Raw genomic sequence first — 17064 nt, 5'->3', positions numbered from 1 at the left:
AGACATTATCACACAGGATAGGGTTATATACACAGATACACATGTTGTTTATCAAAAGGCTCTTGAATGAGTTGAAAATAAAATACTATCAATACTTGGGTAATCGTTTAGTTAATTTGTGTTGCAAATCTGTAGTGTTGAATATATGATGTGAAATGTTTTTATGTGCAATATAATCATTATAATTTGTTATAACTAACCACAGTTGGTTACTATGCCCAGACAATACTCACCTCTTCCCGTTCTCCCGCTGCTCTGGCTTCAGCAGCATGTCTCATCGGCCTCACTGCTGGCACGGCGTTGCGCATGATGAACTGATGCTGAGTCAGAAGCAGAGGGGGAATGATGCTTCTGTCAACTGTATCGGTGTCTATGATGCCGATAAGTTGGATGGGGGGTTCCATAGTTGATGCGTGGCTGGCTGGGGGCCCCTGGGCGAGCGGGAGCCTTAGGCAGAAGCCTAGTCTGCCTGCCCCTAACGCCAGCCCTGACTACAAGATAGGTACAGTAATTACATGAAGGTTTATACAGCAAGAAAAATCACCTAAGATAAATGTGCCTTGTCTAGTAAGAGTTTATGGGAGAAAAACTTTTTTTTTCTATAACAAACTGTCACTTTAAATGTATCTATGATCCACCCTCTTCCACGAGCTGCCCAATTCATGCAATTTCAGCCCCTTGGTTCCCTCCCCTAATATATACATTGTCATCTCTGATGTGATCTTTACTGGAAGGCTAAAGTTTATGTTTCACAGAGTTAAAGGGATTTTTCATGAAACTTCTTCAACTGATTTGGTTTTAAAATCTGCACTTGTTGGTCAAGGTTTTCCCTTCCAATATAGTGTGTTTCATATTTTTGGATTTTGCCCTGATTTGCAGCATGTTAACTATATTATATCTTCCTCCCAATGAAACATGCTAATAAGTTGTGAACTTACTTGTTGGATGCTGAGCGGTGTAGAAATCTCCTCTCCCCTGAGGATCATGGATCTGTGTGTTAGAGCTTCCGTTAATTGCTCAGAGTCCAGCCCCAGCAAATCTGCAGTCCGCCCTAGTGCTGGTTATAAAATAATATCGTGTCATCATGAATAACACTTTAGGAGAAATGTCACCACCTTACCAATGCCGAGGATACCACATACAGCACGTGGTTCTTACCTGTCTTTGTAGAGATTTGTGCTCCGCCAGCAGTTATAAAATCTATGTTTCCAAGGTGCAAAATCCCTGCAAGTAACCTAAAAACTTCACGGACATCTTCAGAATTAAATTTCATGACTTCCATAGCAGTCTGCGAAAATGGAAATGTTACAGAATCATAGAAATAACCAATAAAAGTCTAAAATAAAGCTTGGGTCCGGGTGAACATTAGAATTATCGTATTCAGGAACATAAGTCTCAGATCTCTGCAGTTTGTGAGACACCATGGGACACTTATCTATTGTCTCATCATGACCTCTCCGATCATATGATTATATGTCTGGACTTAATATGATCTAGGGGATAAGTTCTCAGATGAGCTGTTGGACGGTTCTGGTTATGTGTCCTTATTCGTACTGATTTCACTTTCTACTGAAAGATCCCAGCTAAATTGTGTTAGGGTCGAGATCAGTTTTGGGTGAAGTATCAGTTGACAGTAGATAGGATTGAGCTCACCCAGAATAATGCCTAGTAATGCAGAACATCCCTCCGCAATTAATGATGATGAAACGAGGATCTCAGAATTTGTACCGCCGCGTGTACAGCATGTAGACGAACACAAATGCCACAAGCATCTAAAGCATGTCAACAGATGATCACATCAGACATAAGGGCTTTCTCCTAACTTCTGGGTTATACCCTATATGCCTGTTTGACAGATTCTTACATATTTTCCAGTCTAATGAAGTAACTTAAGCATGTCCAGAACACATTGTACAAAGTTATCCTGGTATGTTAGGCAATGCTATTGTGAAAGTGTGTAAAACATAATTTTAAGAGTAATTATCATGTTAATTTTTATTTCATAAATCAATAACATGTGTGAAATTAAGCCACCTTGTAATAGATCTTATCAGAGAAATCTGCTTCTATCTCCACCTGTACTGTCCATTCACAATACTCTCAATTACCGCATAAAATCTGTATTCAGTGAAGACAGATAATTACATTACTGAGAGAGGAGACGGCAGTGACCACTGATAATGTTCTATGAAGACGGACAGATGAGGAGGAGGAAGGAGCTAGAGCTCTGCTCTCTCTCCATCTACATAGAGCATTATCAGTGGTGACTGCCATCTCTTCTCTCAGTAACATAACAATCTATCTTCACTGAATACAGATTTCACGCGAGAATGGAGAATTTTGAAAAAGATCCATCAGTCCTAGTGGAGACAGAAACAGATTCCTCTGATCAGATATATTACAAAGTTGCTTATTTTCATACGTACTATTGATTTATGAAATAAAAAATTAAGATGACGGTTTCTCTTAAACATGTTTAATGCAAATTAATGTTCAGAAGCCAAAGAGCTTATTCAGGAAAATAACGGCATTAAGGCACCATTCCTTGGCAGGTAAGTCATGAAGCCATCTCTTCTCAGCGCAATCTAACACCATTAAGAAATATTGGATCCAAGAAAATAAACAACCGTGGAAGATGTTATTCACACAGTATTCAGGATTTTAATAAAGTAACATTAATGAGAGATTGTGCTAAAGATAAGGATACGGATTACCAGCTAAAAGGAACAGGATGCCCGTGCAATATATAGGCTGTGTTACTAGTGCAAGGATTAAAATAAGATAATATTTACGAATATTCATTAGTATAATCTGCATTTAGTTTTGGTTTTTGAGATATTATTCAAGGATTCTCTTTGTCCTTCATTGCTTGGCTACATTTTGTAATTTTGTATCTGATAAACTAGAAATACATATGGGCAGCATGATGGCTCAGTGGTTAGCATTGCTGCCTTCCAGCACTAGCGTCCTGTTTTCAAATCCCACCAAGGATAACATCTGCAAGGAGTTTGTATGTTCTCCCAGTGTTTGTGTGGGCTTTCTCCGGGTACTCCGGTTTCCTCCCACATTCCAAAGACATACTGATAGGGAATTTAGATTGTGAGCCCCACTGGGGACAGTGATAATAATGTCTGTAAAGCGCTGCGGAATTAATGGCATTAAATGGTGAGTAAAATGAATAAATTTTTTTTAAAAATGTTCAGTCTGCATTCCTGCTGTAGGATTACATTTCTTTCCTTATCAGTAATAAAGTGAGTTAAAAATTTGCTGAAAAAAATGAACAAAAATGTGACATGTGAACATACTCTAACATAGGAATCAATTAGAGTTGGTGCAAATTTATTCACACATCATAACATTCCATCGGCCATGACAGTGGTATGTGGCTCTGCACGGGAGCGGGAGAACCGCCTCTTACCTGAGCATCCACGACTCTTCTATTGATTAGTTGGTCCAGTGCAACTTCTCATGTGCGACATTCTGCAACAATGACATAGTGCCAGGCCGGCTAATCAAAAATGAGCCGCGGATCCTGGCAGGTAAGAGGTGGTATTCCCACACATGTGCAGCGGCCACAGAGTAGTGTCGGAATGGAAAGGGACAAGTGAATAGATTCACATCAGCTCTAGAATCAATACATACAGTAATATATGTAAAGTGATCTTCTAACTATAAACAACAGTCAGACTCTCACCGGTGGGTAATACGGAGGAACGAAGGAGCCACAGCAGTCGGTGCAGCAACAAATATGGCCGGATAGAAGAAACACTTTTGACCTTTATTCTTGAAATAATACCCTACTGTTTTATTGTAATTACAACACAGCACCATTCATTTATTAAAAGCTTTGATTGAATTTACCATGATTCTAGGGACTATTCCTTACTGACTGAGACCCTTGTAAATTATCCAGTCATTACATGTATCTATTATGCGTATACTCATATACATACAGATGTGCCAAACATTAACTTGACAATTTCAATGTTTTTTCCATCATCATGGTATTGTTCTGTATTGGTATGTAATGTATTAATTGCCAAGTTATCATTTGCCACATCAATAGGCTGTATATGTCATGTGTCAACCTACTTTTACTTCATGAAAGGTCTCCTTGTCACTGATGGTTTCATCTCTGATACATCCGGACTGATTCAAGTAGTGGTATTTCTCTGGATGCAATAAATAAAAAGCCTCTGTGGGAAAACACAGAAATGAATGGTCATTTACAGGTGAGACTTGCAAATTGATATGGTAAAGTCTCCCAAAAAACTTGCATTTGGTTCTCAACAAACGTGTGGTACCTGCCCAGTGTCACCCATTGGTAACCTTTCCAGTTACTAAGCAACAGCACACTTTTTCAGGATGCTGTCTGTAAAACAGCACAGTTAAGGCTCTGTTCAGATTTACTTTGGAGTTTCCCCCTCCATCACAATGTTTTCAGATTTGTTGAGAATAGTGCTGAATGCTAAGTTTGTGACGGTTTCATCATTCACTGTGGCCTAGGGACACTGTGAGTGACAGCTCAGCTGCACTATAGGATCTGGAGTGTGCTGGACTGTCGGTTTTGTGAGTGACAGCCCAGTTGTCCAATCTGATTCTGAGGCGTGCTGGGCTGTCAGCATTTGGATTGACAGTCCTGCTGCTCAATCTGGCCTAGCCTGCTGGCGTTCCTGCAGATGCCTCATGTAATTAATTATTATTCTATTTAGCTGGCTATAAGCAGACCAGCAGTCAACTGTGGCGTTGATTTGTATGGTGTATGTTTGCTCTGGGTCTGGTTCCCTGATCTTATTGCTCCACCTAGGATTTGTGTGTGTTATCCCTTTTGCTCTTGACGCTCTCTGATATTATGCACCTGACCCTGGACTTGGGATCTGACAATCCGTTTGTCTTATCCCCTTATCTTGACATACCCTCCTGGTACTTGACCTCAGACTGTTACTTGACCAAGCCTTTGTCTTGCCCCTCTGTACACCCTCTTGGTATCTGACCTTGGACTTCCTGATTACCCTGCCTCACGAAGGGGCCGTTAGTAGTAACTCAGCTTCAAAAAGGATGTGACAAAGCCGGTACTGGGATGTGATTTAAATTAAGAATGGAAGTCGCAATGTAAACATGTCGAGAGCCATCGAATATACTTTAAGGAAATAAACATCTGTGAGCAGCATGATGAAGGGACAGAGACCCTGATTTCAAATGAATCACTTACTGGACTTCTTGAGCAGTTTTGATAAAATCCCTATTTTATCTACTTCCTGTTCTCTAAATGCTGAATAACCCCGCCCCAGCACTGATTGGAACATTTCTCTGTACACTGTGCATAGGCAGAAAGCGGCCAGTCAGTAGTGGTAGAGGGGTTATACAGAGCTCATTAATATGGAGGACTACATGGCAGCAGGTTTTATAGTTTAAAATAGTAATTACACCGCGCTATACAGGGAAAGACAAATATTAGACTACTGACTTGATAATGTATAGAAAAAACAAGATGTCCTGGAGGCTGGTTGCCTGGTCTTGGAAATATGGATGGCTGGCGCAAAAAGTGGGATGAATAGATGAATGAATTAATAAATAAAGCCTATTTTTTTTTTTGTTTTAGAAAATAAGCTACTCACTTGTTAGTGTATAGAAAAAACGCAATGTCCTTAAGGCTGATCGCTCTGTCTTGAAAGTGTAAGTAGCTGCCAATAAAGTGAATGAATAAATAAACAAGTAGAGTACGCTTATCTTACAAAAAGGGGGGGGCAACCCCTTTAGGGTTAAAAGAGATTCTGCTAGACTTACTTATTAATGAATTTGACCATTAGGAAGGAGAGATTGTGGATTCAGTGAGAATCAGAAAGGGAGGAGGGAAGGATTGCAGAGTCTGCATTTAACCCTAAAACAAGTAGAGGTTGCATGAGACTGAATCCAAATGAATGGACATAGAGAATATGTGTATATAAAAGGGAATGAATTATGAGATTAAGAAATACATAAATAAAATATGCATATGGTGTAACCTTTATTTATTAAGATAATTAAAATAGATTAAAAAATGAGAATGCAAATATATATATAAAAAAATATATATATATATCAAGAATAATACTAAAAATAGGAAAAAATATAAAGATTAAAATTAAAATAAAAAGTAAAAATGTGCATATTTCAAAAAGCCCTGTTTTTCGTTTATGGGCAGATCAAAAATGTAATTATCTTAATAAATAAAGGTTACACCATATGCATATTTTATTTATGTATTTCTTAATCTCATAATTCATTCCCTTTTATATAATGAGGCTTTCTTATCAGGCAGCTGTGGGTCAGGTGATTACTTTGCAGGGTTTCAGGATACTTTATAAGGACGCTCTATGCAGTGGCAGGCACAACCCTGATGAAGAGAGACGTTCTCTCGAAACGCGTTGGTTTTGTGCCATTAGCCAGCCACCGTCCTTTCCCAGTGTGACGTCACGCTACACCCTGCCCCCACCACACGCCGACCTCCTCAGCGTCGCTCACGGCCGGAGCACGTGAGGTAGTGGCGATCCGCACTGCTTCACTGCCCAGCAGCAGCGGCCATCACCCACCCCATCTAGCACGCTTGACTGCACCACCGACCACCAGCTTCCAAGTAAGTGCCACCCCTCCCTGCACTATACCAACGAGCACAATCCTCCTCTAACCCTCATCTATGTCACAGGTCTGCCTCTGCATATAACAGTCTAGTACCAGGTGCTCTTGATTTATCTAAGGATATTCAGCCACAAGCATGCGGCAAGGTTAGCCTCAGCCTCCACCCGAACCATCTATCATTATTCCTTGGTACCTTTTGGCTTTTTTTTCTGATATTCAAATTTTTTTTTTTTTTTTTATTAGTAATTATATTTAAACCAGGATTAGGGGACATGTGCCAGCCAATATCCCAGTAACAGTTCCAAGGTTGGATGCACTCATGGTCGAATTCATTAATAAGTAAGTCTAGTCTAGCAGAATCTCTTTTAACCCTTAAGGGGTTGCCCCCCCCTTTTTGTAAGATAAGCGTACTCTACTTGTTTATTTATTCATTCACTTTATTGGCAGCTACTTACACTTTCAAGACAAAGCGATCAGCCTTAAGGACATTACGTTTTTTCTATACACTAGCAAGTGAGTAGCTTATTTTCTAAAACAAAAAAAAATAGGCTTTATTTATTCATTCATCTATTCATCCCACTTTTTGCGCCAGCCATCCATATTTCCAAGACCAGGCAACCAGCCTCCAGGACATCTTGTTTTTTCTATACATTATCAAGTGAGTAGTCTAATATTAACCCTTGTCTTTCCCAGTATAGCGCGGTGTATTTACTATTTTAAGCTTGTCTCTTTTTAGCAGGTATTAGCACAGAACCTGTCAATCACCAGCAGCATCTGGGAACACCCAATTTTTTCTTCTGGGCCAAGTGGACTAGCGCCAGTGTGTCACTCTATTATTTAAAGGTTTTATAGTTCTCTACTAATAATCTCCTTCTGATAAAACAGTGATTTTATCAAAACTACAACAAGCAGCCCAGTAAGTGGTACATTGTTAGAATCGCTATCTCTACATAACGCTGCTCTTAGATTACCATGTTTTTTCAGACTATAAGATGCATTTTTTTCTTCCAAAAATTTGAAGGAAAACGGGGGATGCATCTTATAGTCCAGATGTCCCTGCTGTGGCTGTGGATGGGGAGGTGGGGGAGCGGCAGCAGCGGAGAACTAGGTCACAGGAGGAAGGAGTCGGCTGCTGCAGCTAACTCCTGTGCCCACTGTTAAAGAGAAATTAATATTCACTGCTCCCTACGTCCATAGTCCCTCCCACCTCTATGCGCTCAAACCGGCGTCAAGAGGTGGGAGGGACTATGGGTATGTAGGACAGTGAATATTCATTTCTCTTTAATAGCAGGCACACTGTTAGCCGCAGCCGCCGGCTTCCTGCAACAGCTTGGCAATCATGTGTGCCCACTACTAAAGGGATATTAACTGCTCTGCACTCCCATGGGTGTGGGGAGCAGTGAATATTCATTGATCTTTAATAGCGGGCACAGTAGCCGCAGTCGCCGGCTTCCTGCAGCGCTGGGCAATCACGTGCGTCCGATATTAAAGGGAGTGAATATCCATCACTCCCCAAGCCCACAGGAGTGGCGAGAAGTGAATATTCATTCTCTTTAGTAGCGGGCACACATAATCGCCCAGCAGCAGGAAGCCAGCGGCTGCAGCTAACAGTGTGCCTGATATTAAAGAGAAATTAATATTCACTGCTGCACATGCCCATAGTCCCGGGTGTGGGGAGCAGTGAGTATTCTGGCAGATATCCTCTACTTATAAGCAGCACATGGAAGGTAAGTAGAATGGTTTATGTTTTTTTAATGTTTTTCTGATTGGGGCCATGCATATCAGGATTGGGATGGGGGTCATACATACCAGGATTGGGATGAGAGAGCCATGCACACCAGGATAGGGTGGAGGTGGCCACACATACCAGGATAGGGATGAGGGAACCATGTATACTTGGATGGTGATGAGTAGGCCATGTATACCTGGATTGGGGACATATATATACCAGGATGGGGGATTTTAGTTCAGAATTGACCACATTTTTGCTTTAATTTTTTTTTCTATTTTCCTACTCTAAAATCTGGGTGTGTCTTCTGGTCTGGCGCATCTTATAGTCGGAAAAATAGATGTCAAAAACCTGCCGACAGATCCCCATTAACTTAACTGTAAGCGTACATTCTATGTCTCTCTTGATTCTGCCGTAAATAGAAAAAAATTCTAGAAAACTTCCTGTGCTCGGTATCTCTATTTCTGTATTTACTGATATTTGATGGCTTTATTGCTGTTTTGCAAATTCCACTGTATGAATAATAGCACAGAGGAAGCAATCCAGACTACGTGTTTCTACTGGACACACACGCATATGAAATTTAGAGTGGAAAACATATATTTATTTTTTAATGGATAGGTAAATAAAATACGACTAAACAAATAATTATAACATTTTTTAATGTGTAAGTAAATTATCGTCACCAATTTTATCATTTGAAGAATTAGGTTACATTATGGTTTTTATAATTTAAAGTTATATTCAAATTTTGCAATCTGGAATATTTCAAAAACTACTTGAAAAACCTGTCACTTAATGGGTAGTCCACAAAAATAAATGTATCATAGATGCGGGTCACATCAATGTGACCAACTTCTATCTCGACAATGGGGGCCCATCAGGTGCTACGGGCAGTGCAGAAGTTGTCAGAAGAGCAACCTTCTTGAGTTATATGCAGGTACCTTTAGTGGGACCCATTATTTTATTATAAATTTATAGCATAGCCTGTGGATATTCCCTAAAGGTATGAGATGGAAATGCCCCTATAAATATAAAGTTAACTATAATAACATCTGCTATGGGACCCTACAGCTATGGCCTCATTCAGATGTCCCTGTTTGCTCACATACGCAAAAAAAATCGTACCAGTGTAATCAGTGTTTTGGATAAGATTTTGATCAGTGTTTTTCAAAGACAGATAAAAAATATATAATTAGATGACAAAGCTTCTCCTATCCTTTGCAATCACGGAGCGATGATGGATTGTACACCGATGCTGTCCGTGTGTTCCATGCGATTTTCATGGATCCATAGACTTGTATTAGTACTTTTCATCAATGATGCCGGTAAAAAATGGACATGTCTTGGTGATTTTTGCACAAACACATGGCCCACAAAAAGGCATGGACGTGTGCATAGCACCATCGTTTATAATGGGTGCTTGTTCTATGCATGTAAACCACAGATACAACATGTACGTGAAACACAGACCTCCAAATTAGTGAAAAGGGGGCCTATCTACACACAGGTATGATTCAGTTAGGGATAATGCTAAGAATTGGAAATGGGGTTTAGAAAACGATATGTTGGTCTAAAGCTCCATAAGTGCAGATGTACAGGTGTAGCATTTCCTAACATGGCGCACATAGCACAATGCAGTAATATATCTTGATGTAGAAAATCTATATAATTGCAATTTGACACAAAAGGCGACACGGCTGGAGCCACGTAAAATGACACATTACCGTTTTCTGAATCATGGTCCAGTTAATTGTTAGGTTAAAGTAAATTACTCGTAACTTGTTGCTTTCTTCTTTGCTGTGGTTGTTATTTGTGGTATTACTTCTATTATCCCATACTGTGACATGATTGGGGTTTACTGAGCTAAATGAGTTAATATGGGTGACTTGTTATGATCCTCCAAAAGACTTTTATTTTTTTTACTTAAACACTTTTCAAGCATAAAAATGCATCTTTACGTTCGAAATATAAATATTAAGAAACAAGTTGTGGGCAAGGTCCATTCTCCTAGCTCGCACACCTGGACAGACAGCTGTTTACGTGGGAAGGGAAGGAAAATCTGTCTATCATGGAGTACATTTGTAGGGCCATTCGACCAACTCTTGAGATACTGTAGGTACTCTGTCTAAAAAGTTTACAAGTCAGCGCCAACATATTTCAGCCGTGTGAAGAAGTTGCCTTTCCAAGACTCCGTACTTGCTTTCCACTTGGTGAACAAAAGGTCTCTTAGAACGATAAAGTAACGCAGCAGAAAACGTAAAAATAACATCCAAGACTAATAAATGAACATCAAGGCCATTTCACCAAAGCCTAATGGATTAATACCTCTCTCTTCCTTCCCGGCTCCTTCCAACAGTGCATAAAATATGTGATAATTCCTCTCCTCGGGGTTCTGCCGCACAACTCGATTCTACAAAGAGGTAAAAGAAAGGCCTCAATTCATTTGTCAATCATCAACGCTTGAAGAGTGAGAAAATAATGCAATAAGTGGCACCAACTCACTAACCTTTTCTAATAAATCTTCATTACGAGAACAAAGGAGTTAAAGAGTCATAACCCACGACCAAGAAATGTAGAAATTATCTGTGCATACATTTAAGAGGGCTGAAAACTATTCTTCACTTTATAAATACAAGGCTGACATCTTGACACAAGAAACAATCCTAATTATTATATTAATATTAATCAGTACAAGTGCCGTTATTTCTCTCTTGTTTAGAGGTGATAAGCGGCATTCATCTAGAGGAAATTATGTTTAATTTGTTCTTGACAGTATAATAAGTAGAAACGAATTTAAAAGGCGCCATTATGTTGCCGTGAAAGGATACAATCTACAATACGTCCGCCCTGAATGTGTCCTTTTTGACATATATGGAGTTGAATAAACTTCCCAAAACGGCTTGAGTTATTATTGTACACAGTCTTCGCGTTCCCAAAGGCTTCCATGATTGGACTACGAGACACAAAGGCAAAATAAATGGATTTTATGTTGCATCTATAAACAGCAGAGTATGACTAAATAAAATATTGTGCAATGTCTTAATCAGAAATCTGTTTTTACATGCAAAACATATTTATAGCAACTACACGATGACCTCCACTGATGACTATAAATCTATTTGTACAATTAGTTTCCTGCATTCCATCTTTGTCTCCACCTTTCTGAGGTTAATATTGCATCTGTGCCTAGAAAAGCAATGTCAAAGAGATCAAAATTTCAATGAAAGCTGTATTAAACTTGGTACAATGTGAAAATGTGCACAAGTAAAAGGTTGTAGTAACCTTTACACTGAAATATGTTTTTGTTAATATGCTTCTTCAATGTAAAGTTAAACAAGTTTCCTTTTGTAGAGCCTGAGCAACTCCTTCACATAGCTGTCCAGCTGCTTCTTATACAGCAGAGAGAGACCATCACTTCTCTTTATGATAGTGATAGCAGCAGAAAGGGCGATGGGGAAGAAGGGGATTGTGTATGGCAGAAGAAAGTTTGGAAAAGAGGATAAAGCAATAGTGATGAGCGAGTATACTCGGGTTTTCCTGAGCATGCTCGGGTGATCTCCGAGTATTTGGATGTGCTCGGAGATTTAGTTTGTGTCGCCGTAGCTGCATAATTTATGACTGCTAGCCAGCCTGAATACATGTGGGGATTGCCTGTTTGTTAGGAAATCCCCACATGTATCCAGATTGTCTAGCAGCTGTAAATCACGCAGCTGCGCAGACAAAAACTAAATCTCCGAGCACGCCAAAATACTCGGAGACCACCCGAGCATGCTCGGAAATATCAAGTAACACGCATACTAGCTCAGCACTATAAAGCAACTAAGTCTCCAGAAAGGGAAGTGTGGCACCCCTGAGGGTTCAGTCGCCACAGAGGTACTGCATCTCCCCCTGAGGTGTGGTACCCCACCATCCAGGTAAGGTGGAGACACCTGACCACACTCCAACAACTGCACCCCACACCACAAAGTAGTGTAGCAAAGCAAATTCGGCGGCTGCCTGCTTGGAGTGTAGCAAAGCACCCCTTGGTGGCTCCCTGCTTGGAACACGAAACGTGCTGGGAGGTGGGTGGAGCTGAGTTTATATAAAAAGAGAGGGAAGAAGATAGGACAGGAGGAGAGAGAGTTGAGTAGAGTGGAGAGATCCCTGAGAGAGGGATGGATTGATGGAAGTGCTGCAGCAGGCCTCAGTGACCTGGGTCTGCTAGCACAGGAAAGAGACATTTAAGAAAGCCTGATTCTCCATAAGTAAGAAGGATTAGTACGGAACGCAAGGAGTAGAAGAGTACTGTGGAATCCGGGTTAGAAGAGAACCCCTTCCAAGTTCTAAGTGCAAGGCCGGGGTCCGGTCCCCGAGGTTGTACGGATACTAATGGTCCTGCAGCAGACACCGAAGGAATAGGAAGCTGTAAATACTTTATTCCCACACAAGACTTGGGGGCACAACAGCAACGATAGTGAGCCGGGACTTAGTGAGTAAGGAGTCCCCGAAGTAGGCTACAGCTGTCTGCCGTACAAGTAGAGTTCATAGGAACATCTGACAGGAGGAACTCCATTGTAACTCAGTACTGTAAGTACTTCACTCAAAGGCGCTAAGAGGGAGACGTTCAGAAAAGGTATATATGTTAGCGGAGTGTTGGAAAGGAGTACTTCATCTTGCCTGGAAGTTGGCTGAGCTCCTGACCCGGAGGACACGGCACAGATGCGGCCACCTGTACCACAACAGACTGTGAGTAAAGCTTTGGAACTACATGCCCTGGTGTCCTCCACTTATTCCTGCGCCAGCCTGCCCGACACCGCTATATCCCTCCTGCGCCCGACACTACACCATCTAAGTGTCACTTCACCTACTCTGCCCTGGGACTACAGCCCTGCCTGTGGAGGGCTATAACATCATTGCTGCACTACACCATCTGTCCCAGTGGATCTGTCTGCAACTTTCCCCTGTTTACAATGGGCGCCCAGGGCCACGGGCCGGGTCCCAGCTGCCGTGACATCTCCCATTGAAGCTTATCGGGCCCGGTACAGAGTACCCCAAAGCCCTGGGAGGGTGACCCAGAAGATCATACCGACTGTACAAAATCAGAGTACAGACATATAACAGAAAAGACACACAGGAGAGAGGGGGAACGGACTGTGCATTAGTGTAGAGAAAACCGAGATCACCAACACCAGACTCTTCAAGAGGAAGAGGAGTAAATCAATGTACTCTAGCTCAGAGAACTCTTGTGGGATGTAGAAGAGAAAATCAGTACGGGAATGAAGCTGTGCTGAAACTTGATCACCTATCATTTTTTTTAATTGATTAAATGTATAGAAATGTATATTAAATAAAACAAGTGTAAAATATCTTTACAAAACATTTTGATTAAATACATCCTGCTTTGTGCCTACAGCTGCTATGCTGAAATATATGATTACAGACTGCACAAAAGCCGCATGTTACTCGCTATTGGCCCCCTCTCAATCGTTATGGATTCGAAAGAAGACAGAAGAGATGATTGCTGGACTGGATCAGACTAATTATGGCTTGATTGTAGTCAGAAGTCATGAAGACTTATGGCCCTTCGTAGAAAACGGTAGCATATTTTTTATGATGACTACTTGCCTTAAATTTTATTTTACATTTATTAGAGAAATAAAAAGAGATAACAAATGCGCACATAATCATTTACATATAGAGATTGTGCAAAATGGTAGAAATAAGTTACATTGTCTTTGTATACAGTGGCATCAAACAAGTTTCGTTCAGCATCTAAAGCTAAGGCGAAGATACACATCTAGGTATGCAACCTGTATTAGCCAAGAATGACAGCCTGTCATTGAAATCAAACTGATAAAATGTTATAACCCTGGGAAGAACTGCATTGTACCAGGTAATATTTGGTCATGCTGAATTCCTTGGCGTCAGTTTTTGGACTTGGTGGTCAAATCTGGTAGAGGCTGGAATGGTAGTGAGTCTCAGGCGTACAACCTCTCACGGTCACCTGTTATTGTAGCATAATAATTACATTCATTTATTAAGTATATGAAAAACCATTGCTTTGAAAGCACTGGCCACTCAGGTTTGTAAGAACGTAGTGAATAGATACTCAGCCGATCTACCAATAATTGTAATGTCGCAGCAATGTTCCACATAGAAGTCAATGGCTAGTTGAACTTTGGTAGGGCAATGATCATGTGGTGTTATATATTACATTGTGTGACTCAATGGATGAGACTACATGGGACATACAAGGCACAAGCACATTTATTTTGCATATTTGACCTTTACCTGCTCTCCAGAATGGCTTGTTCCACGCTTGCGGTCTTTTCTTTTGAAGAAACTTCCAGGGAATATTGGCTCATTGCAGATAGGTATTTTAGAATGAGCTTTGTGCTTTCCGTCTTTCCTGCCCCGCTCTCTCCGCTGAAATCAATAAGAAGCATTTAGGCATCACATAGGAATATGTAGGCATCACCGGAACATATAAAAAGCACTGCAGTCTTGTGACATTGCAATCTGACTTAAAAAGTAACCGTCATATTAATTTTATTCCATTAATCAGTGGTACACATGAACATAAGAAACTTGTAATATATCATAATATCTTTTACCCATGAATTGAGAATTCTGAGAATGAATGACCAGTCCTGGAGGAGAAAGAAGCAGATTTCTCTTATATGATACTGTATATTACAAAGTTACCTAGTTGCCTGAGTACTTTATAAAAAACAATGAAAAAAATTAAAACAATGGTTATTCTTTAAAGCATGTCCACCCATGGCAGATCCAAGGTGACCATGTGTTTAACTTCTCGTGCACTCTTTATTTCAGTGATCTAAAATGAATGGAAATCTGTCAGGTCCCAAAGCCTCTCAAATTTCGGTTATAATGCGTTAGTGCCTGATTCTTAATCTCAATAATGACCTTAATGTCCGACACATCTCTTCATGTGTGTGACGAAAACATTTTATTGCACCGCTCATCATATGCTAATTACCCTGGACTTCCTGAAGACTACACTGGCTGTAATCATGGCCCCCGAGTATCATTAATGGCCTCATCTCAAAGTCACTGGAAATCTTGTCCTTCTTGGTGATATGCACAGTGAAATCAGATATACTCTCTCCATCTTCATGGGTGCACTACTGATGTCTATGGACCCAAAGCACTGTTTAGACCAACCAGCTAGCAGCGCCAAGCATCTCTTCAGTATACCTAAAAGTATGTACAGCGGGACTCAGTGTCAGTATGCCATGTGCAGGGAGTAAGGCAAGATTTCCAGTGACCTGAGATGACAAGGACAATGGGGAGGACAAACTTTGTGCCCAGCAGACCTCGATTACAGCATCCGAGGCTGGACTAGACGGGGATAGATGGAAGCCTATCAGACCAGGCCGACATATGATGTAAGGTGCAATTATAGTTATTATGGCACACATATGAAGAGTTGTTTTGGACATCAAGTACATTTGTGGGATACAAATATAGGGCTTTTGAACATTATGGTGGAACTTTGAGAGAATTGGGGGACCTGATAAGTCCCCTTTAATTAAAAAGAAAAATATTTATAATGTAAAAATTATAATCTAGGCTTAACATTGTCTTTGCAGATGATGAAACTACAGCTGTAAAGCGCAATATACACTCGAAAATATCCAGGATTTCTGCAACTTTATTTTGTATATTTCCAGAAAGTAAAAACAGTAAAATAAAGAAAAGGACTAACAGACAGATGCACTGAAAGACAAAAAAAGATCCCAGTTATTCAAGGGTTAATGTGGCTGGGTTTCGCTGCAAAGTACAGTACTTCCATTTACTTATTCTTTTATGTCTATATAGAATTAGAAGCTCAGGAAGTAATTCAGAAGAATTGACACAGTAAGAGGGAACCGCACAAGCGGCCATACAAAGCCTGTCTCCTTAATCAGGTTCGGACGGCAGCAGCCAATCAGGCCTTGTGGCACTGCAGTAATACATAGACCCTTACTACAATCTCAGTGCATCGTAGCTGGCGCCAGGAGACAAATTACAAAGAAAATACTTTTATGTCCCATCTTGTATCAAACCACTATAATGCTGTGATAAAACTGGCAAAAGTGCAAATGTAATCTTCAGAAAAAGCATTGTCAGGAGATCATGTGGTGGAAGGGGGTTGGTCGTCTTCTATCTAATGGGAGAGATATATCAAAAATTCTGACCAAAAAAACTGTCTGTACTGTATTGTGTATTTTAAACACTTTCTAGACCACTGGCGCCAAGGGAGCGTGGCCTTGTTATTACATGGCCTTGTTATTACATGGGCATTGCTTGTCAGGAAAGGCGACACAGTGGGCCAAAAGGCGCCAGAATTGTGGCACAAGCCTCTGGCATAAAGTAAGGCCAGACATTCTTACAATTAGATGGATCTATGAAGCAGCATGAGCCACTGAGATAAACTGGTGCAGTCGAAGTCTGCACTACCTAAAAATGAAACCGTATTGTTACATTTGCCCCTGTGTTGTAAACCTTTGGTCATTCCAAACGCCATCTTCCTGAGCCCACTTTGTTCTCCTCACCCCTTCTTTCCCCCAGAAACCAAAAGGCAGCTTTTCCTCAACTCCAGTGCCCCACATCGTCCCCCTCCGCTCCCATCACACCCAGATTCCTTTCTCCTCCTCTATCACCCACTCCTGGCTTTCACTTACAAATACTGAGGTAAAATACTGACCAAATACTGAACGTGTGGACGCGGC

General features: G+C 40.7%; 1 protein-coding gene across 1 annotated transcript in view; it reads right to left on the bottom strand.

Moving 5' to 3' along the window:
• Window positions 1–17064, bottom strand: part of MYO10 (myosin X) — a 254463-nt gene that overhangs the window by 96818 nt on the left and 140581 nt on the right. The window contains exons 5-11 of the mRNA XM_073569433.1: window positions 14621–14755; window positions 11179–11303; window positions 10857–10870; window positions 10676–10760; window positions 4093–4196; window positions 1159–1288; window positions 939–1057 (exon numbers count right to left, since the gene is read on the bottom strand). Of these exons, the coding sequence (XP_073425534.1) occupies window positions 939–1057; window positions 1159–1288; window positions 4093–4196; window positions 10676–10760; window positions 10857–10870; window positions 11179–11303; window positions 14621–14755 (712 nt within the window). The remainder of the gene's footprint in view (window positions 1–938; window positions 1058–1158; window positions 1289–4092; window positions 4197–10675; window positions 10761–10856; window positions 10871–11178; window positions 11304–14620; window positions 14756–17064) is intronic.

Source organism: Dendrobates tinctorius, unplaced genomic scaffold, assembly GCF_039654945.1.
Source record: "Dendrobates tinctorius isolate UK_male_01 unplaced genomic scaffold, ASM3965494v1 ptg000025l, whole genome shotgun sequence".
In the NCBI taxonomy this organism is placed as follows: domain Eukaryota; kingdom Metazoa; phylum Chordata; class Amphibia; order Anura; family Dendrobatidae; genus Dendrobates; species Dendrobates tinctorius.
This window is presented reverse-complemented; position numbering and strand designations above follow the sequence as displayed.